At 40.9% G+C, this 24,537-nt stretch overlaps 4 protein-coding genes and 1 long non-coding RNA gene across 10 annotated transcripts in view; 1 reads left to right on the top strand and 4 right to left on the bottom strand.

Moving 5' to 3' along the window:
* Positions 1–1,171: 1,171 nt before the first annotated feature.
* LOC6634009 (uncharacterized) lies at positions 1,172–2,323 on the bottom strand. 2 transcript variants are annotated; one of them, XM_002057794.3, is made up of 2 exons: positions 1,500–2,323; positions 1,172–1,436 (listed from the first exon to the last, which is right to left on the bottom strand). In XM_002057794.3, the coding sequence occupies exons 1-2, from the start codon at positions 2,253–2,255 to the stop codon at positions 1,413–1,415; spliced, it is 780 nt and encodes a 259-aa protein (XP_002057830.2). In that variant the 5' UTR covers positions 2,256–2,323; the 3' UTR covers positions 1,172–1,412. The 2 variants fall into 2 exon arrangements, with proteins under 2 accessions (XP_002057830.2, XP_015025170.1); XM_015169684.2 differs by having other exon boundaries at positions 1,172–1,407.
* A 5,376-nt stretch (positions 2,324–7,699) lies between these two features.
* LOC138911273 (uncharacterized) lies at positions 7,700–11,197 on the bottom strand. The gene is made up of 3 exons (XR_011416744.1): positions 11,098–11,197; positions 10,912–11,023; positions 7,700–7,841 (listed from the first exon to the last, which is right to left on the bottom strand). It is a non-coding gene; the product is annotated as an uncharacterized lncRNA (long non-coding RNA).
* On the top strand, positions 8,798–13,741 carry nompB (intraflagellar transport protein 88-like protein nompB). 3 transcript variants are annotated; one of them, XM_070209298.1, is made up of 8 exons: positions 8,798–9,029; positions 9,106–9,305; positions 9,372–9,612; positions 9,985–10,732; positions 11,254–11,453; positions 11,518–12,439; positions 12,498–12,620; positions 12,673–13,741. In XM_070209298.1, the coding sequence occupies exons 1-8, from the start codon at positions 8,916–8,918 to the stop codon at positions 12,798–12,800; spliced, it is 2,676 nt and encodes an 891-aa protein (XP_070065399.1). In that variant the 5' UTR covers positions 8,798–8,915; the 3' UTR covers positions 12,801–13,741. The 3 variants fall into 3 exon arrangements, with proteins under 3 accessions (XP_070065399.1, XP_070065398.1, XP_070065397.1); XM_070209297.1 differs by having other exon boundaries at positions 12,501–13,741; XM_070209296.1 differs by having other exon boundaries at positions 12,498–13,741.
* On the bottom strand, positions 13,147–19,288 carry Lamp1 (lysosome-associated membrane glycoprotein 1). The gene is made up of 4 exons (XM_002057796.4): positions 19,022–19,288; positions 15,055–15,408; positions 14,764–14,985; positions 13,147–14,215 (listed from the first exon to the last, which is right to left on the bottom strand). The coding sequence occupies exons 1-4, from the start codon at positions 19,074–19,076 to the stop codon at positions 13,872–13,874; spliced, it is 975 nt and encodes a 324-aa protein (XP_002057832.1). The 5' UTR covers positions 19,077–19,288; the 3' UTR covers positions 13,147–13,871.
* A 296-nt stretch (positions 19,289–19,584) lies between these two features.
* Positions 19,585–24,537, bottom strand: part of Hnf4 (Hepatocyte nuclear factor 4) — a 28,299-nt gene continuing 23,346 nt past the window's right edge. For 2 of the 3 annotated variants that reach the window (XM_032437873.2, XM_032437872.2), the window contains 6 exons: positions 22,180–22,621; positions 21,625–22,121; positions 21,398–21,535; positions 20,951–21,187; positions 20,300–20,884; positions 19,585–20,231 (listed from right to left, as the gene is read on the bottom strand). In XM_032437873.2, coding sequence (XP_032293764.1) covers positions 20,185–20,231; positions 20,300–20,884; positions 20,951–21,187; positions 21,398–21,535; positions 21,625–22,121; positions 22,180–22,621 — 1,946 coding nt within the window. In that variant the 3' untranslated portion in view covers positions 19,585–20,184. Of the gene's footprint in view, positions 20,232–20,299; positions 20,885–20,950; positions 21,188–21,397; positions 21,536–21,624; positions 22,122–22,179; positions 22,622–23,267; positions 23,540–24,537 lie in introns of those variants that run through there. The other variant, XM_032437870.2, reaches the window with a different exon arrangement.

Here is a 24,537-nt window from a genome sequence, read left to right as displayed (position 1 = left end):
AACGTGCTGCATACTTGGCAAATTTATATTTTGTTTTGCCAGACATAATCGGAACGGAATCGATAAGCTCCTAACTAATTACAGACTGCACCAAGCTTTAATAAATGTGAAGATAATTAATGCTTGATGCTGTCTATAATTAGTTAAGCTTTATTCCCATCATCACTTGTTATTCGTTCAATAGTCATAAACTTAGTTTCAGAAATACATTTTGTTCTATTCCATCTCGATCCTCTGGCCAGTTGGTATCGTAGCAAGTCAAGTAAAACGCCACACTACACAACTGATCAGACATCGAAATATATATAGTATGTATTTTTTCTCTCTTGTTTCTTTCCAAGTTTGTCTTCAGCACAGAGCCTGTGATACGATCTGAAAGTCAAGCACCTGGATAGGTAAGATATCATTTTAAGATTTGCATTTAATGCTGTCATTATTAGATAATTATTAAGGATTAACTACATGTGAACCATTTTATTTTAGGTTGCTTCTCCAGGCAAGCTGCACAAATTGTTTCCCGTTCAACATAATTGAAATAAGTAATACGAAAAACAATTTGCACGGTTCATCCGGAATACCAAATGTCAGTTGAACTTTTACAGCTCTACTAGATACAAAGATACTGAAACCTTGCAAGGACCACGTGGTGTGTTTTCTCGAATCTTAGCAATGGGTGTTAAAAGGGCAGCAGGACGAGCAAAACGCAAAGGCATCTCTTGGAGAAAGGTATTTGCTTCCTTAAACCATTTTTTATAAATTTCGTAAATAACTTGCGCGCAAGCGCTGTCCCCACATAACACATAACCTGAATTTTCGTCTGTAAACTTTTGGTTTGCCCAGAGAAAACTGGCTTTTTCTCACATATTCTCACGTTCCACTTGTAAATGGAGTCTACTTTCTACAATTGAAAAATCACTTTACTTAAACGGTTTTAAAACATAATTTAAATAATAAATTTAAAGACTTTGTCAACTGATTGTTGCTGTTGCGCACACTAGACAGGAAGTACATTTAAATCCTCGCAATGTTGTACAGCACTAGAATCGGACAATCAGCTGTTTTTCCCTTTGAGAGATGCCAGCTCCATGCAAAATAAGTTCGGCAAAGTACAGCCACGTCCAAATGAATGCAATGATTAATATTTGAACATTGGAAAACCATTTATTTGATCTATTAATTATTATTATTTTTATTCAGTATGAATTGAGGGTTTCATGTTGACAGTCTTCCAACATAATGAAGGCAGATTTAGATTCAAATGAATTTCAATAAATATATTTGTTTGTTTGTTTATCAGTAATGTCCCAGTGTTTCCCAGTACTGAAAGATACATCGCGCTCTCGTCATGTCCTAATCTGGGTAAATTCTCGGCTGGTCTTTCTTTCGACTTTGTCCATCTCAGAGTTACTAAGTCACAAATAAATTGCAATAAAATGCTATTTATAATGAATAATATTGAAACCTCAATTTTTTTTTGCTTAAGAATTATTAGGCCTTACTTTGTGTTGATTCTCATCTAAATGCTGTGTGTCCTTCCGCTTACTATCCATGGCCAAGCTATCCTTTCTTTCCTGCCGCCTCTTTTCGACTTCCTCGCGTGCTCTCGTCCATTTCTCAATGTTCTGCTGGTTGTGGGCTTCCCTGATCAGTTCGTTCGCCTTGTACTTGGCCTGCTGACGGCGCAGTGAAGCCTCGTTGTGTACGAAGATTGGACGGCATCTGTGCCGCATCCAGGCCTTAAAGGTGTGCCTCGATTTGTTTGGCTTTTGTACATCTTCGTGCTGCGGATGCGGCGCCGGCGGCGTTGACGGAGGCGCTTGTGTCTTTTGTTCAGACTGTGGAGGCGTTTTATTTATCGGCCGCTGAGGGCCCGCCTTCTCCTCGTCCATGCTCTGCACCCTGACACGTCGCCCCCTTCTCCAGTAGCGACACATCAGCACCATCAGCACAAGAATGCCAATATAAACGGAGATCAGCAATGCCTTTTGCCACCACGTGAACTCTGGAAATTGCATGGGTACCTCTGGTGGCCTTATGGCAGCCACCTCCAGCTCCAGCAGATGCTTCAGCTTGTTGCAGTCGTAGACGGTCATGTCCGGCACATCCTTGAACAAGGCTGGCGTCGCATCGTGCCACCAGGCGGCCCACTTGTCGGTGGCCTCCCGGGCGAACAGCTCCCTGCAATGGGCGCACACTTCCCTCATCCATTTCTGGCACTCGGCACTGTTGATGTCCGTCTGGCAATTGGGGTTCATGTTGACATCAACGAAGAGTCTGTCTCAGAGTTGGTGAAGAGCATAGTTTTCAAAGGCTACTGCGGCAACTACACAATTAATCAGCTTACAGGCTTTAAAACAAAACCGATCACCGATCCGGATATACCCTGCTTTCAGGTATTAACTTAACCCTAACTGAACCTTACTAGTATTAAATCTTATAAAGCAGAACTAAAGCTAACTCTTTTCGTATCATGTAATTCGGAACTCACTTAAAATGAGTGAATAATAGGTATAAAGGTTTTGAGCAGATCGAAGCATCTCCCACTTCCACAAGTAACAGAGCATGAATCATGCGAGAGGCAGAGCGGACGAATTACTCGGCGCTCAGAAATGGGAGCAAGTATGTGAAGATAATAAAAGAAATTCTTGCTTGGACCAATAGGCACTAATCAACAAAAATGTCGTGTGATCACACGTAAATAACGCGAGAACTTTCACACACACACACACACACACAAACAAGTGTATACACAAGCAAGTAAATTCCGCATCGCCTGCTCTATTTTCTGTGCGCCGTGTTTTTCGTCTACCTCGCGTCCGCTCATTCTGTGTTAGTTTCATATTTGTACATACATAAATATTTTGCGATTCTGTCTGTCTACACTTGTTTGTGCATGAGTGCATGGGCTTATGCTGTAAAATCGAATTCCTCTTGTGTTCGTTTGCTTGCTCAATTTTCTGTGCTTCTGTCGTTTCAAAACGACATATCTTATTTTCGTTTGAAACGACATATCTTATCTTCGTTATTTAAACGGCGGAGATATGTCGTTTCAGAACGACATATCATATTTTAGTTATTAAAACGGCGGAGATATGTCGTTTCAAAACGACATATCATATTTTAGTTATTAAAACGGCGGAGATATGTCGTTTCAAAACGACAAATCTTATTTTCGATATTTAAACGGCGGAGATATGTCATTTCAGAACGACATATCTTATTTACGATATTTAAACGGCGGAGATATGGCGTTCCAAAACGACATAACTCCGTGGAGATATGACGTTCCAAAACGACATAACTCCGCTGAGATATGACCTTCCAAATCATCACGCTTTTTTTCAAAATCGAGGTCGGTGCGAATATCGAAACTTTTTCGATGATTTCTTTTTAATATCTCCGATAATAGCTCCGGCGGAGATATGTCGTTTCAGAACGACATATCTTATTTTCCATATTTAAACGGCGGAGATATGTCGTTTCAAAACGACATATCATATTTTAGTTATTAAAACGGCGGAGATATGTCGTTTCAGAACGACATATCTTATTTTCGATATTTAAACGGCGGAGATATGACGTTTCAAAACGACATATCATATTTTCGATATTTAAACGGCGGAGATATGTCGTTTCAGAACGACATATCATATTTTAGTTATTAAAACGGCGGAGATATGTCATTTCAGAACGACATATCTTATTTTCGTTATTAAAACGGCGGAGATATGTCGTTTCAAACGACAAAATTTAAACGGCGGAGATATGTCGTTTCAGAACGACATATCTTATTTTCGTTATTTAAACGGCGGAGATATGTCGTTTCAGAACGACATATCATATTTTAGTTATTAAAACGGCGGAGATATGTCGTTTCAGAACGACATATCTTATTTTCGATATTTAAACGGCGGAGATATGACGTTTCAAAACGACATATCATATTTTCGATATTTAAACGGCGGAGATATGTCGTTTCAGAACGACATATCTTATTTTCGATATTTAAACGGCGGAGATATGTCATTTCAGAACGACATATCTTATTTTCGTTATTAAAACGGCGGAGATATGTCGTTTCAAACGACAAAATTTAAACGGCGGAGATATGTCGTTTCAGAACGACATATCTTATTTTCGTTATTTAAACGGCGGAGATATGTCGTTTTGAAACGACATATCTTATTTTCGATATTTAAACGGCGGAGATATGTCGTTTCAGAACGACATATCATATTTTAGTTATTAAAACGGCGGAGATATGTCGTTTTTAAACGACATATCTTATTTTCGATATTTAAACGGCGGAGATATGTCGTTTCAGAACGACATATCTTATTTTCGATATTTAAACGGCGGAGATATGTCGTTTCAGAACGACATATCTTATTTTCGTTATTTAAACGGCGGAGATATGTCGTTTCAGAACGACATATCTTATTTTCGATATTTAAACGGCGGAGATATGTCATTACAGAACGACGTATCTTATTTTCGTTATTTAAACGGCGGAGATATGTCGTTTTTAAACGACATATCTTATTTTCGATATTTAAACGGCGGAGATATGTCGTTTCAGAACGACATATCTTATTTTCGTTATTTAAACGGCGGAGATATGTCGTTTTGAAACGACATATCTTATTTTCGATATTTAAACGGCGGAGATATGTCATTTCAGAATGACATATCTTATTTACGATATTTAAACGGCGGAGATATGGCGTTCCAAAACGACATATCTTATTTTCGTTTGAAACGACATATCTTATTTTCGATATTTAAACGGCGGAGATATGTCGTTTCAAAACGACATATCTTATTTTCGATATTTAAACGGCGGAGATATGTCGTTTTAGTTATTAAAACGGCGGAGATATGTCGTTTCAGAACGACATATCTTATTTTCGATATCTAAGCGGCGGAGATATGTCATTTCAGAACGACATATCTTATTTACGATATTTAAACGGCGGAGATATGCCGTTCCAAAACGACATAACTCCGTGGAGATATGACGTTCCAAAACGACATAACTCCGCTGAGATATGACCTTCCAAATCATCACGCTTTTTTTCAAAATCGAGGTCGGTGCGAATATTGAAACTTTTTCGATGATTTCTTTTTAATATCTCGGATAATAGCTCCGGCGGAGATATGTCGTTTCAGAACGACATATCTTATTTTCTATATTTAAACGGCGGAGATATGTCGTTTCAAACGACAAAATTTAAACGGCGGAGATATGTCGTTTCAGAACGACATATCTTATTTTCTATATTTAAACGGCGGAGATATGTCGTTTCAAAACGACATATCTTATTTTCGTTATTTAAACGGCGGAGATATGTCGTTTCAGAACGACATATCATATTTTCGATATTTAAACGGCGGAGATATGTCGTTTTGAAACGACATATCTTATTTTCGATATTTAAACGGCGGAGATATGTCGTTTCAGAATGACATATCTTATTTTCGTTATTAAAACGGCGTTTGAAACGACATATCTTATTTTCGATATTTAAACGGCGGAGATATGTCGTTTCAGAACGACATATCATATTTTAGTTATTAAAACGGCGGAGATATGTCGTTTCAAAACGACATATCTTATTTTCGATATTTAAACGGCGGAGATATGTCGTTTCAGAACGACATATCTTATTTTCGTTATTTAAACGGCGGAGATATGTCGTTTTGAAACGACATATCTTATTTTCGATATTTAAACGGCGGAGATATGTCGTTTCAGAATGACATATCTTATTTTCGTTATTAAAACGGCGTTTGAAACGACATATCTTATTTTCGATATTTAAACGGCGGAGATATGTCGTTTCAGAACGACATATCATATTTTAGTTATTAAAACGGCGGAGATATGTCGTTTCAAAACGACATATCTTATTTTCGATATTTAAACGGCGGAGATATGTCGTTTCAAAACGACATATCTTATTTACGATATTTAAACGGCGGAGATATGGCGTTCCAAAACGACATAACTCCGCGGAGATATGACCTTCCAAATCATCACGCTTTTTTTCAAAATCGAGGTCGGTGCGAACATCGAAACTTTTTCGATGATTTCTTTTTAATATCTCGGATAATCGCTCCGGCGGAGATATGTCGTTTCAAAACGACATATCATATTTTAGTTATTAAAACGGCGGAGATATGTCGTTTCAGAACGACATATCTTATTTTCGTTTGAAACGACATATCTTATTTTCGTTATTTAAACGGCGGAGATATGTCGTTTCGAAACGACATATCTTATTTTCGTTATTTAAACGGCGGAGATATGTCGTTTCAGACATATAATAATATTTTGATGCAGATCGAAGCAGTTGGTCCTCACGACCATAACGCAGCATGTCATTTGAAAATCTGCAACGATACGGCCGAGCTATGTCCTTTTTTCTAAAATTAATTTTTTTATTTTTTAATGTGATTTTTTCTTTTCAGATAAACGAATTCAAGGACTCTGATTGATTTTAAGGACATTCTGGCAATTTTTTCTAGGATTAGACTCGATTTACGCCAAATAAAACCAAAATTAAGAAATAAATTATATATAATTTTTAGAGAAATAAATAATATAACTATATTTAAGAAACGACATATTTATAAATGTTTACAAGAATAAATCAATAATTTACAATAAATAATACAAAACTGCTGCGTTTTTAATTTCAAGCCCTTTTTTTTTGTCAGGTCGCTATGTCATACTACAAATTGACTGAAACACCAGGCGAACAGAAATGCCCAGTAGGTAGCTGCTTGACAAACATCTCCAAATAAAAATATCATTGCATACCCAAAGGGGCTCCGTCATCGTCGACTGGGTCGTAACATTTGTTCTAAAATCCACCGAAGTACCAGGCGAACAGAAATGCGCAGCAGGTAGACGAAAATCGTTTTAAAAAAATTCATTGCATACCCGCGCGGGAAGGGTCGAGGTCGGTGCGAAAATCGAAACTTTTTCGATGATTTTTTTTTTAGATCTCGGGTAATAACTCCGCGGAGATATGACGTTCCAAAACGACATAGCTCCGCGGAGATATGACGTTCCAAAACGACATAGCTCCGCGGAGATATGACGTTCCAAAACGACATAGCTCCGCGGAGATATGATCTTCCAAATCATCACGCTTTTTTTCAAAATCGAGGTCGGTGCGAATATCGAAACTTTTTCGATGATTTCTTTTTAATATCTCGGATAATAGCTCCGGCGGAGATATGTCGTTTCAAAACGACATATCTTATTTTCGATATTTAAACGGCGGAGATATGTCGTTTCAAAGCGACATATCTTATTTTCGATATTTAAACGGCGGAGATATGTCGTTTCAAAACGACATATCTTATTTTCGATATTTAAACGGCGGAGATATGACGTTCCAAAACGACATAACTCCGCGGAGATATGACGTTCCAAAACGACATAACTCCGCGGAGATATGACGTTCCAAAACGACATAACTCCGCGGAGGTATGACGTTCCAAAACGACATAACTCCGCGGAGAAATGACCTTCCAAACCGCAAGAATAACAGACTGTTTCTAACATGCACCATTTTTAACAGTCCTCTGTTAGCAGCTGCTGTTAGGATTCATTCACCAAGAAAGAAGCTATTGGGGGCAGCTGAAAGAAAAATCCTCCAGATAAATAAAAAATCCATATAATCCATATTTTATTTTATTTATTTTTTATTAACTTAATATAGTAAAATTTCGTAGTATCTCGAGTAGCTGAATTCCGATTATTGTGCCTTTTTGGACCCTAGGAAATCTGTTGAATAGATTGCAGCCTTAGGTATTTTGAATTCTTCCATCTGAAAAGATAAAGAAGAAGAATTAAAACATAAGTAGACATAAGCTGACATTAGATTAAATTAACATGTCTCAGGTTAATAAAATACGCTAAAGTATTTTATAGAGATTTATTTTGAGCTCGTGTATGTTTAGAGAGCCGAGTGTTATAAACATACTTTTAATTTTGTGAGAGCCTAATCATTTTTATTATATTTAGTTTGGAACTCTAAAACTGAATTTTATCCAAAATGTTAAAGATCTTGTTAACTCTGTTATCTCGGAGTTCCCGATCTGCACATTTAACATGCAACGGCTCCCATATAACAGAGCAAGCTACGCTCTCAGTATAAGTTCATATAAAAGAAATCATTGTAAAGAGAAACAAGCAATAGTCAAAATTTGTGTGAGCGCGATACTCAAGATAATCTCTCCTCTCACGAGAGCGCGATCTACTTATGCATATGTATGCGTGCGCTCACTCAAATTCTTGGAGTTGCTCATCGCTGATTGGTCCAATAATTATTTGCATGTATACGAATTTCTCTCACGATCGTCTGCTGTCTGCTTGCTCTATTTTCTGATCGCCGTTCATTTTTCGTCCGCAGTGCGTTCTCGCATTTCTGTGTTACTTTTTTTGGCTCAGCAGGCAATTTGCTGCGGCCATAAGATCTTTCTTCTTCAAACAGGCTGCGAAGCTGGCTAAATGTGAAGCTATTGCGACAAAATGCCAAAAGTCAACATTAAGAATGTAAAATTATTAATTTAAAGCAGAGTTCCTGTTCCGTTCAAGTCTGCAAGAGCATGAATAATGCAAGGAATTGATTGGAATTCGAGGAAGTGATCTAATTTAAGAAACTTTGCGATAGGTATATTGCATATATGGGCTCATCCTTGAGATTTTAAGGAGCAATAAGCAAACATCGTAAAAAGCTATCGTTTATGCAACCCTTTCCCTTAGCAACGGCAATTTCCACAACAAACCGGCCGGCCAATTGCCTGGGCAACGCCTTATCACAACAAATGTTATTATAGTAGAATTTTGTTAAGTAAATGCTACACGAAAATTAATAATAAACGGAAAGAAACAATAGATAATGAGTGCTACGCAAGCGGAAGACAAACGAGCTGCAGGCACGGCGGAGATCGCAACGGCACCGCCGCCGCCTCCCACAGCCGCCGGCAGGCCGCCCACCTCGCAGCTTTTTTCGGTAGGTGCAGAAACAGGTGCAGAATTGACTGAGAGCGGAGCGGAGATTTAAGGGGGTGTTGTTTTGGGTTTTTCAGCGGGGCAATCTGGTTAGCAGTCGCACGGGCGGCGACAAGACGGCGCTGGCCAGACCCTCGACAGCGGTGCGGGCCGTGGGCTATGCGGCCAGCACGAGCGGCTCGGCGGGTCAACGGTTCGATCAATTCTTTCTGGAGAAGGTCAAGCAGCAGACGCTGTCCTCGGCCAATGCCGCCGTCGACGCGGCCAAGGAGGTTAAGTGCGTAGACTCGAACTTCACAGCTTTCCGTATCCTTTAAATGAATTTTTCATGATTTTCAAACAGTCCACAGATCAAGTACAAGAACATGGAGGTGAAAATTGTGAAACTCCTGGAGTCCTCAATTGTGCTGGCAGCGCGCAGTTTCTCGAATCGCACAAGTGGTTCGTCCAATACGGAAATAAAATCCGCACTGGCCGAGGCTCTGAACAAGGCCAAGGATGCATCCTCGTTGGATCGCATACTGCATCATGAACAGGATAAACAGGGCGAAAATGTTTTTCACAACTTCGACTTGACCTATGCGGTAAGAGTTCAAGAAGTAGCCTGTAACCTCCATTTCTGATAGGATCTTTCTAAAACTGTTAGAATATTCTTTAGTTATGCAAAAGGAAGGGAAGTTTTAGATAAGTCTAAGAATTTCTAATCGGAGGTACAAACTTTTTAAGAATGCGTGTTAAGTCTTGTATGACATAAATAGTTCCTGATACTAGCAATTAGTTGTCTGATTAATTTAAAAAGAAAATTCTTGGCATTTACAAAAATAATACTGCCCTTCTATGCGATTTTCACTAGCCCAAATGCGGCTATAGGTTCTAATGCTTGCTAAATAAATTGAAATATAGAATGCGAAGGATATTTTCTACCAGTTCTGCTCGCTAATATAAATTTCATTAAGGTATTCTTCAATTTGGCCGAGCAATACGAGCACAATGACATGCACATTGAGGCCCTGAACACGTACAACATCATGACCAAGAACAAAATGTTTCCGCATGTGAATCAACTGAAGCTGAACATGGGCAACATCTACTTCAAGATGGGAATGCACAAGAAGGCCATCAAAATGTATCGCATGGCTTTGGATTCGGTGCCGAACACGTTGAAGCAGCTGCGCTTGAAAATTACCGAGAATATTGGAGTATTATTTGTGCGGATGGGCCAGTATGCGGATGCTGCGTCCAGTTTTGAGTTTATCATGTCAGAACGCGCGGACATTCGCAGCGGCATCCATCTGCTGCTCTGCTACTATGCCATGGGCGACGTGAACAAAATCAAGAGCACCTTCCGCAGCCTGTGCGATGTGCAGCCCGTCGAAACCGAGCGCGACTTGGAGAACGAGAATAATATAATACGTTTGCAGCAGCAGGCCGAGCAGGCTGGACAAATGGGCGCGGATCAGACGCCTGCTGCCGGCAACCAGGCAGCCGAGGTGGCCATCATTGATGCAGAGGGCAACAGCTCCTACGAACAGGTGACCGAACCCAACAAGAGCTCTGCGAATGCCAAGAATCTCTACGTCCTGCAGGCTCTCAAAACGGATGAGCTGGCCATTTATACAAAGCAAAGGCGCAACACGGAGAAGCGTTCCATTACAATGATTGTCGATCTGATCTCTCCCCTGATCGAGGAGAACTACAATGATGGTGAGTTTGTGGTCTGAGTTTGGGCAAAACCCTCTTAATGGGGAGTACAGGGAGTACAGTAAGAACTGACTATGCGAATACGAAAATAATCTAAAGCAAACTTTGAAAAAGCCTGCGACTTAAGGATTTTAGAGAACATTCCCTGAATTAAACAAAAATAGGTTTAAAATGGATCTTACTTCTGCGATTCCTGAGCTTGCTTTGTTGTATATCCTCTGGAACAATAGGCAATCCGTTTTCAGTCTTCCATTCGCTTCATCTTGATCTTTGTCAAACCTTAAGCATAAAGTCCTGTAATACAAAGATAGGATTAGATTTCGATTGGAATTATAATTTGAAAAACTTAAAGATATTTTTATACCCACAAATTGGGCTCGGACTCTTGCAGGCAGCAGTATTAAAGAGAAGTAAGAGGAATCTAAGGAAAAGATAGTGTTATATTATTATCAATGCTTTGAATATTTGTAAACCTACCACCTAGTTTAATCTTATCCAGCTTTTGCTTTGGTCCACATTTGCAGGCTACAACTGGTGCATTGAGGTGATACGGACATCGAATCTGTCCTGGCTGGCCAACGAGCTGGAGTTAAACAAGGCGCTCGTCTATCTGCGCCAGAACGATGTCAACCAGGCAATCGAGACGCTGCAAATGTACGACCGCAAGAGCGAGAGCTCCATGACGGCCAGTGCGCTGACGAATCTCAGCTTCATCTACATTAACGTGAGTCCGGAACAATCCTGCTCCCGTTTGATCCTTAAACGTTTGATTTGGTGATTACCTGCAGCTGGGCAACCTGGAGATGGCCACGCACTGCCTCAATCAGCTGCAGGAGCTTGGGGCACTGCAGACGAGCGTCTTGGCGCTGGTCAATGCCAGCATTGTGGACATGCGGAGTCAGAATCTGAGCTCGGCCAGGGAGCGGCTGCAGCGTGCCTTGCAGCTGGATCCCAGCAGCTTTGAGGCCAACTACAATTTGGGCCTGCTGGCGCTGCAGCAGCAGGATTTCGAGCTGGCCGAGGAGCAGTTCGAGCTGCTGAAGGCGCAGCTCATGCAGCCGCATTCGGTGCAGCACAGTCATGTCTATTACCAGCTGGCCAAGCTGCAGGAGCGGCGTCTGAGCAACGCCTCTGCGGGCGGCTTCAAGTCCAGCGCCTCTCCGGGCGCACTCCAGGCCTATCTGCAGGTACTGGGCATCTCGGCCGCCGACATTGACTCGCGCCTGTTCGAGAAGGTGGGCAGCATGTACGAGCAGCGGCAGGATCATCAGGAGGCCAATCAGTACTACAACGAGGCCTATCGCATCAACATGAGCGACATCAGCATCGCCAGCTCCATTGGCTCGTATTACATCAAGCTGCAGGCCACGGAGAAGGCGCTGTATTACTATGAGCGGGCGGTGCTAGCGGATCCCAATGATCCGAATTTGATGCTGCGCATTGCCAGCTGTTTTCGCAACTCTTATTTGCCGCCGAAGCAATATCTGGGCATGTTCGAGAAGATATATGCGCGCTTTCCGGACAACCTGACCTGTGTGCGCGCCCTGATGCAGGTGACCAAATCGCTGGGCATGAGCGAGCTGCACGAACGCTATGGCCAGGAGTATGCCAGACTGCACAAGCAGCAGCAGGAACGACAGAACGAACAGCTCTATCAACAGCAGCGTCTTTCCTCGGCCACCTCCGGCAGGGGCAGCAGCCGTTTGAGAAGTGAGTAATCCGCCACTAAAAGGCCTGAAGCTCATTACATCTTCCTCCATATCCGCAGCAGTGCGTCCATCGAACGAGGAGCGTCTGCAGGAGAACAGCGATATCTCGGCAACACTCGTTTCCAACTCACGGGTGGGCTACAATGGCGATCAGTTCCTGCAAAGCGGCAACGCCTACTCGAGTAAGTTGCGGCCTAAGCCTGAAGTTGATTCTTATTTCATTCGTTTTCCTAGTCAAACAGTATGTGGATCCTCTTGGCCCACCGGCCGAACGTCCTCGCACCGGCATGCATCGTGCACAGCAGAGCAACGACTCCGATGATGATGCGGAAATGAACGCCGACAGCTTATTGCCCATTTAATAACATTTAATAAAAACTAAGTGATAAATATTGTGCAAAATCTCTCAAATTCAATTCTCTTAATTCAATTTTGGAAATGATTGTAATTATTATTAATTTTGCAAGCATTAATGTTCCAAAATTTATATAGTTTTCAATAATTATTCGTTTTTATAATTTGCGAACAACGACTGAATTTATGAACTGGGGAGGAGGAAAAACATTCAAATTTTCCCGCTAACGCGCAAGCAGTTCAACTGCCCGGCGTAAGCAGTGTATCACACGCACTGCTTTCATGCGCTCCAATTGGAAACGCTATATAGTTCACTTGATACACTGCTCGTTTAGTGGGCATCCAATTGGAAACTAATTTGGTTTATCGTTTATTACGCAAAAAGTGGCAAATAATACATAATTTGTTGCTGTTTACTAATTAACAGTTTACAATTTAAAATCAATATATATATATTTAATTAAAATGCTACTATCCGCTCGTTTGTTGCTGTTGTTGTCATTCACGTAATAACCGTTACCACCTGCCTCAGTGTCGTTTTTATTTCTGTTCGCTCGCTTTCATTTCACCTTTGACACGTTCATAAAATGTATTTTCTTTTTAAATATGCGTATTGTGAATTAAATGGTTTGTGTCGCAAATGTGATAATAAAAAAGATGCCATTTGATATTTAGATAGTAAAGTAAGATAAGTATAAGAATGCCACGTTCACACATACAGACAGATTTTCAGTTGCTTGATATTTTTCATTTAACTCTTGCTCTCAGCTATGCGCGTAATCAATTTGGACGAGAAACAAAACAAAACCAAATAGTTATAAGGACCGTTTACAAATAATATATGTATGTTACACAACAGATGTCTAATTTCCTTCTTTCTTTCGTACAGTGCCTGCCAATTACAAAATCAATCTTACAACTCTCTCAGATTACAACGCACTAAATAACCCCCGCATACTACAGCCAACTGCCTGGACATTCGTATATCTTCCGTTCCTTTCTCTCTCTTCTCTCCCTCCCTCTCTCTCTCTCTCTCTCTCTCCGTTCTCGCTGCGTAGCTATCCTTGCCCTATTTCAGCTTAGAAGCTCATGTAGCCACGCGAAGTGGAGCGACGACGCGCACATAGATACGAAATGAGCACGACCAGAATCAAGGCGGCCAGGGCAATGCCTACGGCAATGGGCACCACATCGGAGGTCTCCGAGCTGTCGCAGTCGTGCACCGTGGAGAACCCAGTGGCATTTGCACTGCGGAACGCCTCCACCTGCACATGGCTGACGCTGATGGTTCCAATGGTCTCATTGTTGCTGATTGTCTCCGACATGTTGAACATCTGGACGCGAGTGCAGTGGTAGGACATCTTCTCGGGCGTCTTGAAGTCCGTGTTCTGGCTCTTGTGGATCAACTGAATGGTCTGATTCTCTGCATAGCGATATTACGATAATGATACTTAACAATATGAATAAACCTCTTGGGACCGTTTAGCGCACGCTCTTGGTAAATTTATCACACACTTTCAGATGCAGTTCTTCCCAATTTCGTTTTCTCATGCTCAAGTTAAGCGAATCTGCCCTTGATTTGTCTGGCAATTTGCCTCATTTTACATATTTGTAGGGAATTGGCGATATCCAAGACATTTTGTTATGTGTCTATGAGGCATCATATCAAATAAGGACGTTATCTGTAATCGATGCGTACAGACAAACGGACTTGTCTTGGCACAAACTTTATATCAGAGTTAAAGTTTGTAAAATATGTGATATGCACAATTATCGTTGTTAAGAAATGCGTTCTAGAAGATTTAGAATAAGCTGGCTTTACATGTCATGTACCTCTCTCTTCAAATGCCAATTTGGAGCATCATTTTGGGACATTTTGGCCACTTTTTGACAAGCACACTGGCCACAATTACCAACAACTTTGCCAAGAAGGTGTAGAAAACGGTCCACATATATATTATAAGCACTTACCCTTAGCATCGGGGAAGTCCTCTGTGGGCACCATCATGTTGACAGTAATCAAGGTGAGTGCAATGGATTTGTTCTTGTCCTCTAGCTGAAGGACCAAGGATTCCGGTGAGATGCTGGAACCCCAGTTAAGCTGCATGGACTGCGTGGTCTGGCTGTTGCAATAACAATGATCCACAGAAGCGTTGCTGGGCACATTGTACAATCCACTGGTCATGCTGCCGCCTGCGATGGGTTGGAGATACAAAAGAAATTAATATTCGATAATTTGACAGAATTAGGACTTGGACTCACTCTTGGTCTCATAGGTGAAGTTCAGCTGAGCTGCCATGTTGAGCATAATGCAAGAGCAGTTCCATGAGCCCACAGTTGGTGCTGGATACGGTTGTGGCTTATGCGTGGTGCTCGGCACTGGAGCAGGCGTGGTGGTTACCGGTGCCTCGGTGCTGGTTGTTGGTGCCACAGTGGTTGTCGTTGTGGTTGTTGTTGTGGTGGTGGTTGTTGTTGAAGTGCTCGAGCTAGTGGGCTTAGGCTTGGTAGTCGTGCTGCTGATCGAAGTAGGGGTTGTGGATGTTGAAGTGCTTGATTGAAGTGGATCTTTCACCTCAGGAAATTCTGCCGACTTGAGGCTAAAAATCTGCGAGTAAGCTGTAAGAAGAGAAAAAGAGACGCGTTTAAAAGTTGTTTTTAGTTTAACAGTGTCTTAACAACTCTTATCTTTGTGTAAATGACATGAGAGTTAATCAGTTCATCAGATTTACTTTTGGGTCTACTAGCTTTATGCACTTTTCCACATTCTGCAGTTTTAAATGAATATTAAACCTTCACGCTCTTCTTTCCATGTAAATTATACTTAAATTAAAGTCTTCGTGAAACTAAATATTGTTTAGTGGTTTTTAAAAGAGACTTTACTAAGAATACCTAAACTAAAGTTCGAGAGTGTGATAATTCTACTATTTAGGATTATTTCCTATCGTATTATTTTTATATTACATGTAAGGGCTTAAAAGGCTTATCTACATACATACGTATGTAGAAATATATATCTTATAATATATAAATATTCCCCTGAATATTTTGTATGCCAAAGCTTTAACACGATATCTGTTAATAGCTATGGAAATATACAAACGTATAATTCAATTAAAATGTGCACACACACACACACATATATATATATATATATATATATATATATATATCCATCCAAACAAAGCTTACAGCGCTTTCTATCTGTGCGGCCATTTCATACAGAATCGTCAACTTTAATATAATTATCGTGTTGCAATGAATAACATTATTTCGTTCGCGCTTTATATTTCATTATATTGTATCCGCGCTCTTGGCTCTAGGGCTGCCTGCTTCAGCTGTGAGCGCAGGCTGAGTCATAATGATGAATAATATAAATATTTGCACAGTCGACAACCGATAACCAAATAACCAGAAAGCGTTGCGTTGACCAACGATGAGGGGCTGGGGGTTCGCGGGAGGGTGCAAAGGTGGCAGCAAATGACATAAATTTAGTTAAAGCGATTATTGCCCAATGAAGAAAAAGGGTTACACCTTGGACCTGCGTACTAATTTCCACGCCCCATTACCAGAAATAAAGGCAGCAAATGATTTTCCAAGGACAAATCCAACTGATAGATACTCTCTATTTCCGCTTTCCTACTGTGCACAGTTTTATAAACGATTAAATCGATCGAAGGGTCTGCTTGATTCTTGGGTTGGTGACTGCGAACGAACGAATATACTCGCCTGCTCCAATTGAACAGAGTACAACAGGCTGAATGCATTCTGTTTGTTGCCTTTGCACAGTTTTCATCAATAAAGTTACATTTCGCACAATTCGTCAACAAGAATTTCGCTTAAAATATTGTTGCCTTTTGCCAGCTTGTTAATGACTCAACGCGGCTTAAATATACTATAAGTACATTGTGTTTGTTCTTCTAGGCAAGGCCTGGGTACTTATTTTGCCCTCTCCCTAGACTCTGTGCATACTCTCCCCCCATACTCACACACACACACACACACACACACACACATTCACCCACTCACAGATACATTTGAGCTGGTTGCAGTCACGCCCTGATCCGGCTGTCCGTGCCCAGCGTTCTAGTTCAATGCCACTGCAACACGGCCCAGAGATGACCTTTAAATGCAAGTTAAGCGGCAGCAAACAGCAAATAACTAGACAAGCCCAGCGAAACAAATGCGCCCGTCAGACAGTCGGACAGTCGGACGGACAGGCCACTGGAAAATTCCGGGAAAATGCACCAGCTAATAAGATTTATTGGCCATGGGCATGCGAGAGTATTGTGAGTAAGACGAGCCTCTAATTAAACTTGAAAGCAAATTCCTTTTCTAATTTTTCTTTAAGCTTTTCCTCCCACTGTGCAACATTTTTACGGAAAAGTGCAGCAAAATGAAAAAGTTAACATAGCCAAGGCATTTACTAAGCTGAGCACAGAAAATACCACAGCAAATGAATTATTCTAATGGCAATTCCACGTTTCTTTGGCCTAAAAACAGACAGACAGACTTGAGATAGGATATTTATAAATGTATATATTTTATATTGATATCTCAGGCGAAATCATGAAATTAGTTTTAAATTTAGCCTTTGTTATATTATATGACTTTATATTTGATATTAATATACCATTTTGTGGTATCTATTTACACCCAAATTGAGCATTTTTTGGCATTATAACAAGTATAGGCAACTGTGTGTTCGTGTAAATATGGAAGTATGCGTGACAAATCTTATCAGCGATTGAAATAAACGTATTTTGATTTGTCCGCAGTTGAAACTAAATACTTGAATATACAAATATTTATATATATATATATATATCATCTACAATAATGGGTCACTTTCTGCGTCTTTGTTTGCTGAATGCAAATACGAAGAGTTAGATTAGACGTAGAGTATTGAAATATAAATACAATATAGACTAAACTGATACGAACAAACAATTATATACGCGATTTAATAAAAAAACTATATATATGCGCAGAGCACAGTTCGAGTCGGTTCGAAAGGATTCAACAGAAACTAATAAAAAACCAAATTTAAATATTAGAATATTGTTTTGAAGGATGCATTTTTGGAAAACAGTTTCAAGTTTAAATGAAATTATTAACAATATACCCCATTTACCCATATTCGATGGGTAGGGTAGCAAAATAATGACAGATCATCAACTGTGTTCAGTTCCATAAACAATCAACAATTAGCTGGAGGGGATTACCAAAGTCCGGCTGCTACATGATATCACAAATATGCCTGCATATGGCAAACTGATAAGGGGGATATCTAGAGGGGCGGTTGTGCCTCGGGCAAGCGAGTAAGTTAAATAAATAACAATTTAAACGCTGTTGTGAATCAAATATAATTAAATAGTTGATGCCTGGCACAAAAGAAGACGGCAAAGTGTAGGCACAGAGCACAGCGGAAAGAGAGACAGACAGAAGTGAGAAATTGAATATGCCTGCATGTTAGTGTATATGTGTGTGTGTGTGTGTGTGTAGTGCGGCGGGGCAATGCGGGGGCGGGTGGATATTGCTGCTGGCGGCAGACAGAGCTAAGACCTTTCCTCAAATCAAACTGCTTTATCTGCCATTTGCGTTTCTCATGCTCTATGCAGGTAGAACGGACCCACCGACGTTCTAGTTGTTCTTGTTGGTTAGATAAGCGCAGCATACAATACAAGCAAACATATGCAGCAGCATTTGTGTGTGTATATGTGTGTGTGTGTATGTGTGCATAAAGTGGAGACAAGCTGCAGCAGCGCTCTGGCTGCAATTTGCTTTTGCCTTTGTGCTCGCCTTTGTTGCAGCGGTACTAAGCCACCATCTTGTTAGATTTTACTTTAGCACTTTGTCCTACACTGCACAAACCGCAAGAAAAAAAAAAAAGAGTGTCACACTAAAACCAGATAAATGTCGATGCGCTGCAAAATACACAAGCCCATATACATACACAAATGCACATACATACGCTTAATAAGTATTAATTATTCTACATGCGATTTAGTTTTGTTGTTTTTCATCAGCCCTTGTAGATAAAACCACAAAAACAGCCAACATCGGCCCGACGAACGGGTTACGTGCGTGCAAGCGAGACGCCAATAGGCGAAAAACAAAAAACAAAATAGAAATTAAATTGCGATGAACAAGCAAAAGTAAATTGAACAAAGAGTTGCACAGGTTTTTGCGGGCGTCACGCGGACTGGGGGTTAGTTTTAGGCTTACTCACCAGAGCTGCTCAACAGGAGCAATGCGGTGCATATTATGAATTTATGGCCAAACATATTTGATTCGCTATTTCGTCTAGCCTTTGCCTTTTGCACTGTGTATTTTGTAGAATTTTTTTTTTTTTTTTGTTTTTATTAGCAGTTACAAATTGTTTAGCAAAATTTACAAAATTTAGCGATTTTTACAAGCTGCTGTTTCTGCTTTAGCAGATATTATTCTCTTTTTTCTGGTCTCCTAACAGCTCACTTTATTGCGCACAACGAAAAATGAAATGACATTAAATAATAGTGCTGGGCTGTTCGTCAGCTGAGAGTTCTGTGTCAAACCATCGATAGCTTAACTTTATATCGATGAATTCACATCGATATGTCACCTGTTCGTTCCTCTCTTCAAATGTTAAGATTTAGATTAATATCGATATATTTTAATAAATGTTAAATTCGGTAAGTGGCGCGCGACTGTTCTGTTATTCAAATAAGTGTTGTCAACATATCATTCTAAAGAGAAAATGTTATCTCAATAAACCAAATGATCAATTTAACCGGTCAATTACATAAAAACAAGTTTTTAAAATTTGTGTACAATACTTGTTTTCTCTTGTTTTTTTTTATTCACTCAGCCACTTTAAATTATTTTGTATTTTATACATACAGTATATATTTATATATATATTCATATAAAAATAGTTCTTCAATTTTTCATCAACTATCGATTAAACGTACTTATATATTTTATACTACTAAACAACACCCTAACCTAAAACAAAGTATTGCATATATATACATATATCTGCATAATATGTATAATAAAGATAACCAACAAACTGACAACAGTACGTGCTATGTTTAGTATAAACTTTAGAGCAAATCCTTTGACTTGATTTTCTTTTTCATTTCAGCTCAAAAAAAATCATAATCATGTATAAAAATAGATTGCAATTGCGTGTTTTACAAAATAAGCAACAATTTCCAAAATACCTACTTAAAGTCTAATAAAAACGGTATCAAAAAGTTCAAGGCAATAACAATTAAGTAAGTTTTTGTGTTTTGATTTTTTTTTAGCACTTAGCAGCTAGCAAGACGGGGCCTGTAGAGGTGATGGGGAGGAGACAGCAGGATTGGGAAGTAGAGTAGTGTATGTGTGTAGCTAAGATTATTGCACCAGTTAATAGCCCGTTTCGGGCTCCTGTTTGAGCGTCATGCGACATGGCTCTGAAAAAAAGAGTGGACACAGATTAGTTTCAGACAATATATATGAAATTAGATATAGGGCTACACACCCATCACATAGGTGGGCGCCAGCAGATCCGGCGCGCGTATTTTAAGGGGCGTGCGACGCAACATCTCGTCAGCGCTGCTGCCCTCGCTGCGATTGTATTCGTTAAGCGTGATATCCGCCGGATTGCGCATGCCCAGGCCGGCATCGACCGGCGATGAGGCCACTCTTTGGTAGGGATGCACTCTCTGCGGACTGTGCATTAGCTGACTCTTGTGCTGCACATTGTATTGACGGGCTGCCGTTGCATCCATATAGGTGTTTTCCTGTGATTTGGGACTGCAGGCGGCGCTGCTTAATGGGGGCGTTACAGCAGCCGTGGGCGTGGCACCAGCTACAGCAGCGGCAGCCGTTGCCGCATTGCTGGCCGCATAGGCACGGAATGTATCCTCCGCATTGTTGGCTTCGATGAGCGCCTGTATATGCTGCACGTCCAGATCCAGGCCATGCGTGCCACTGCTGGCTGTGGCCAAAGTGTCCAGTGTGGAGCTCACCTGGCTGCCATCCAGATTGCCGACATGCGTAGGACTTTGGTAATCGTTGGACTGATTGGGCGGCGACAGCGGCAGCGAATTGTCTGCCAGCTCACCTGTTTGTAGTCAAGTATATGTATATTTAATAAACTGTTATAGTTGGGATTATGGCAGCCACTTACCACCCAACAGCATCTCCTGCAGCAGCGAGTCGATGTGCGCTACGCCAAAGATTTTGGCAAATTGTATTTGTTCGATCATCTGCCAGGTAATCGACTGCAGCACCGGCAGAATGAGCAGGATCTCACCAAAGCGACCACGCGACTCATATTGTCGGTCCGAAATGTAATCCTCCAGATTGTTGAGTATCTGATGGCGCAAGGATTTGATGCGATGCGGCTCATTGAGACCCTTGGCATCTACAATTAAGCAAGCAAATGAGTTTTATTTGGCGCAAAATCTAATAGAGGTGCACATTATAAAATTGGGGACTGGGTTTCATTATTGAGATCTATGCAAAAATCTCTGTCGCGTTTAAGCGGTTCAATCTGCAGTCGGAATATGAATGCAAAACTTTGATCGACTACATCTCTAATAGCAGCTGCTAACATATTTAAAACTCCACTTACTGGGATCAAAGAAGACCAAGGCCTTAATGCAGGCAAATTCGGTATCATCGATGCCAACATCTTTCATAACAACCACCAGTTCATCAATGATGCGCGCTCCAATACGCGATATATCCAAATTGGGCGAGACATGTGGATCTGCAATTGCCGAGAGAGAGAGAGAGAGAGAGAGAGAGAGGGAGAGATTTAGCCAAGTTAGCAAACAAATTAATTAGATTGTGTCTTACCTGGACAATGCCGGGTGATGACACAGTTATTGCTGAGCAGCAGCACATCCTTCAGATGCATGGAGCGACGCGAGAGGCCCAACAGCAAATGCTCACCCGCATGGGCGCGCAGCAGTGCCACCTGATCGTCCAGCTGGAGTTCATTGAAGGCCGGTATCTGCTTGGCCCACTCGACTAGGGTGAGCAGCTGCTGTTTCATGGACTCGCACACATCGTTGATGCTGGCAAATTGTTTCGTCGAGAGATCCTCATTTATGTTGGGCTCCATGGCGGCACCAGCCTTCGACTGGCGTGATTCGTTCTCCGCTTTGACCAGCGAGACAACGGATAAGCCATTGCCCGGATCGGGATCATCGTTGGAGGTGCGTCGGCAGCTGATCCGATCGCGTTCATTTTGCACCGCCTCCTTTTTCATGCCCGCCTTGAAACATTTGCGCAGACGACAATAGCGACATTGATTGCGCTTATCCTTGTCCACGACGCAGTTGCGCGAGAATCTGTGCGGGCGCAGACTTTTAGATGCTTTCGTTGAACATATCTTGTAGCTACACTCACCTGCAGGTATACTGATGATTTTTGCGCACGCTGCGCCTGAAGAAACCTTTGCAGCCGTCGCAGCTGGAGGCGCCATAATGCTTGCCCGTTGCCCGATCCCCACAAATTGCGCATACTGTGGGCGACTGCTGTTGTTGTTGTTGTTGTTGCTGCTGCTGCTGCTGCTGTTGTTGTTGTTGTTGTTGTTGCTGCTGTTGTTGTTGCTGCTGCTGTTGTTGGCTGTTGTTGCCATTGTTGTTGTTGTTGTTCGGTGAGTACATGTTGTTGTTGTTGCTGGCGTTGCTGTTGCCATTACAGAGCGTAAAATTCTCGCTACTCTGATTGCTGCTATTGCTAAGGCCGAGCCCAACGCCATTGGGACTGAGGGCATGACCTATCGGCGAGCCAGCGGGATGACCCACCGGCAGCGCCTCCGCATGCATTAGTTGACTTTCCGCCGATTCTGTACAGGAGAGAATGCAGGTAAAATTATAATTAAAAAACGCACAAAATAAATAAATAATTTAACAATAGTTTGATATTCATTGTACTCAAAACAAATAAGCAATAGGCGTACGTGTAGTTTTAAAAGCACTGGTCAAATATCTGCAGACTCGCTCAAATAAAAAATAAAAAAAACAAATATGAAAACATTTGTATATAGATGCGTATATCAGCCTATCTATGTACATATTTATATTTAACGTTGTAGTGCTGTAGAGCAAATATTAAAATTACAATATTGCAGCACAAAAATATCAGTTGGACAAGCACTGACCAATAGGCATGTACACGCAGCTGAGCAGCACTGCTTACAGTTTGGGGAGCCCGTTAATTGTTTTTCACCGTTTGTTAGACGTTCACTTTCTTTGCATGCGCAAAATGCAATATTCGAATTGCGCAGTTTGAGGGGAACTGATCTTAGACTTTTTAAGCTACTCAAAAATATTTATAAAGCAAACATTTTTCTATAAGTGTGTACCAGAAAAACAGACACAAGGTAAATACTATAAATTAAAATGGCAACAAATCGCGCAATAACACAAATAGCAAAAAGAAAACACACATACACGCATACGAAACACACACACACACACATGAGCACACACCATCACTTGAGGCTGAATTGCTGGCGCTGCTGTCCCGTCGTATACGTCGCCGTTGCCTTTGGTGCTGTCGCCTGACCATTGCCTCCTCATCGTTAACACGCCCACCACTGGCACCCCCTTTGCTGCCACGCAACAGAATACTGCCAACGTCGCGGCTAGTAGGAATTTTAACTCTACCGGACTTGCGCACCATTTTAGTGCTACTGATTAATGAAAACACGCAGCGACGAGACGACACGAAATTTTTCACTGAGCGCGCTGGCTGGCTGCCTAGCTGGCTGACCGTGCACACAGCGCCAAGCCTCTGCTGCGGTCGCTGTCACTGTTCGCGACGCCAGTGCCGCTGCCCCATATCCATATCGTATGTTTCGGCTTTCGCTCTGTGTCTCTGTCTCTATTCGTGTATGTTTGTGTGTGACTGTGTGCGTTAATCGACGCTTAAATCAATTCACTGTGTTTGCATATGTACATATTTTTGTCGCTGTGTGGCGCTCTCAGAGAGTGCTCAAAACCAGACTTGGAGCGCACATGAATGCATGTTTGAAGAGAAGAGAGACAGCCACACGCTCACACACACATACATAGATAAGGCACTCATTTTGAAGACAACGCAAGCAAAAGTAAGCGGGAAGGCAAGCACATAAGCAAATAAATAAAAAAAAAGCCGGCTTTAAATTGAGAATTCTCTATGGGCTTGTGTGTGTGGAGGCAAGAGATAGACACAGAGAAACAGAACCAGAACTACACAAAGAAAAGCTGCTACGATAAAAACAAAAACAAAAAGTCGTCTATTATTTTAATGTATGCATTGGGGACTGTGGAATATTATGAAAAAACAATACGAAATTTATGAAAAAACAAAAGCAGAACATTTTTCAATAAGTCTATAAGCCCAATTAAAATATACCCATGAACATATTATAAGTCTATGATGTTTATGGTATATAATTTTAATATAACCGATTATTTTAATCACACTAAAGATTATTGGGTTGCTTATAAAATTAACGTAATAAATATTAATTAGTCACAACTGTCAACAAATCCGTATCAGAAATGAAAATAATTAATAAATATATATTAATATGTATTTACATTTGAGCCTAGGATTAAAATATCTATTTTTAAATAAAAATGAATTGCAATTTTTAGATTTGTCACTATGATTCAACAATTAGTATAGGTCGAGATATGTGTATATTACTAATTAGCACTCATTTATCTAATATACATACGGTGATTCCTAAATACACAATTTAACACTTTAGTT

This window comes from Drosophila virilis, chromosome 4 (assembly GCF_030788295.1).
Source record: "Drosophila virilis strain 15010-1051.87 chromosome 4, Dvir_AGI_RSII-ME, whole genome shotgun sequence".
NCBI classification, from domain to species: domain Eukaryota; kingdom Metazoa; phylum Arthropoda; class Insecta; order Diptera; family Drosophilidae; genus Drosophila; species Drosophila virilis.
This window is presented reverse-complemented; position numbering and strand designations above follow the sequence as displayed.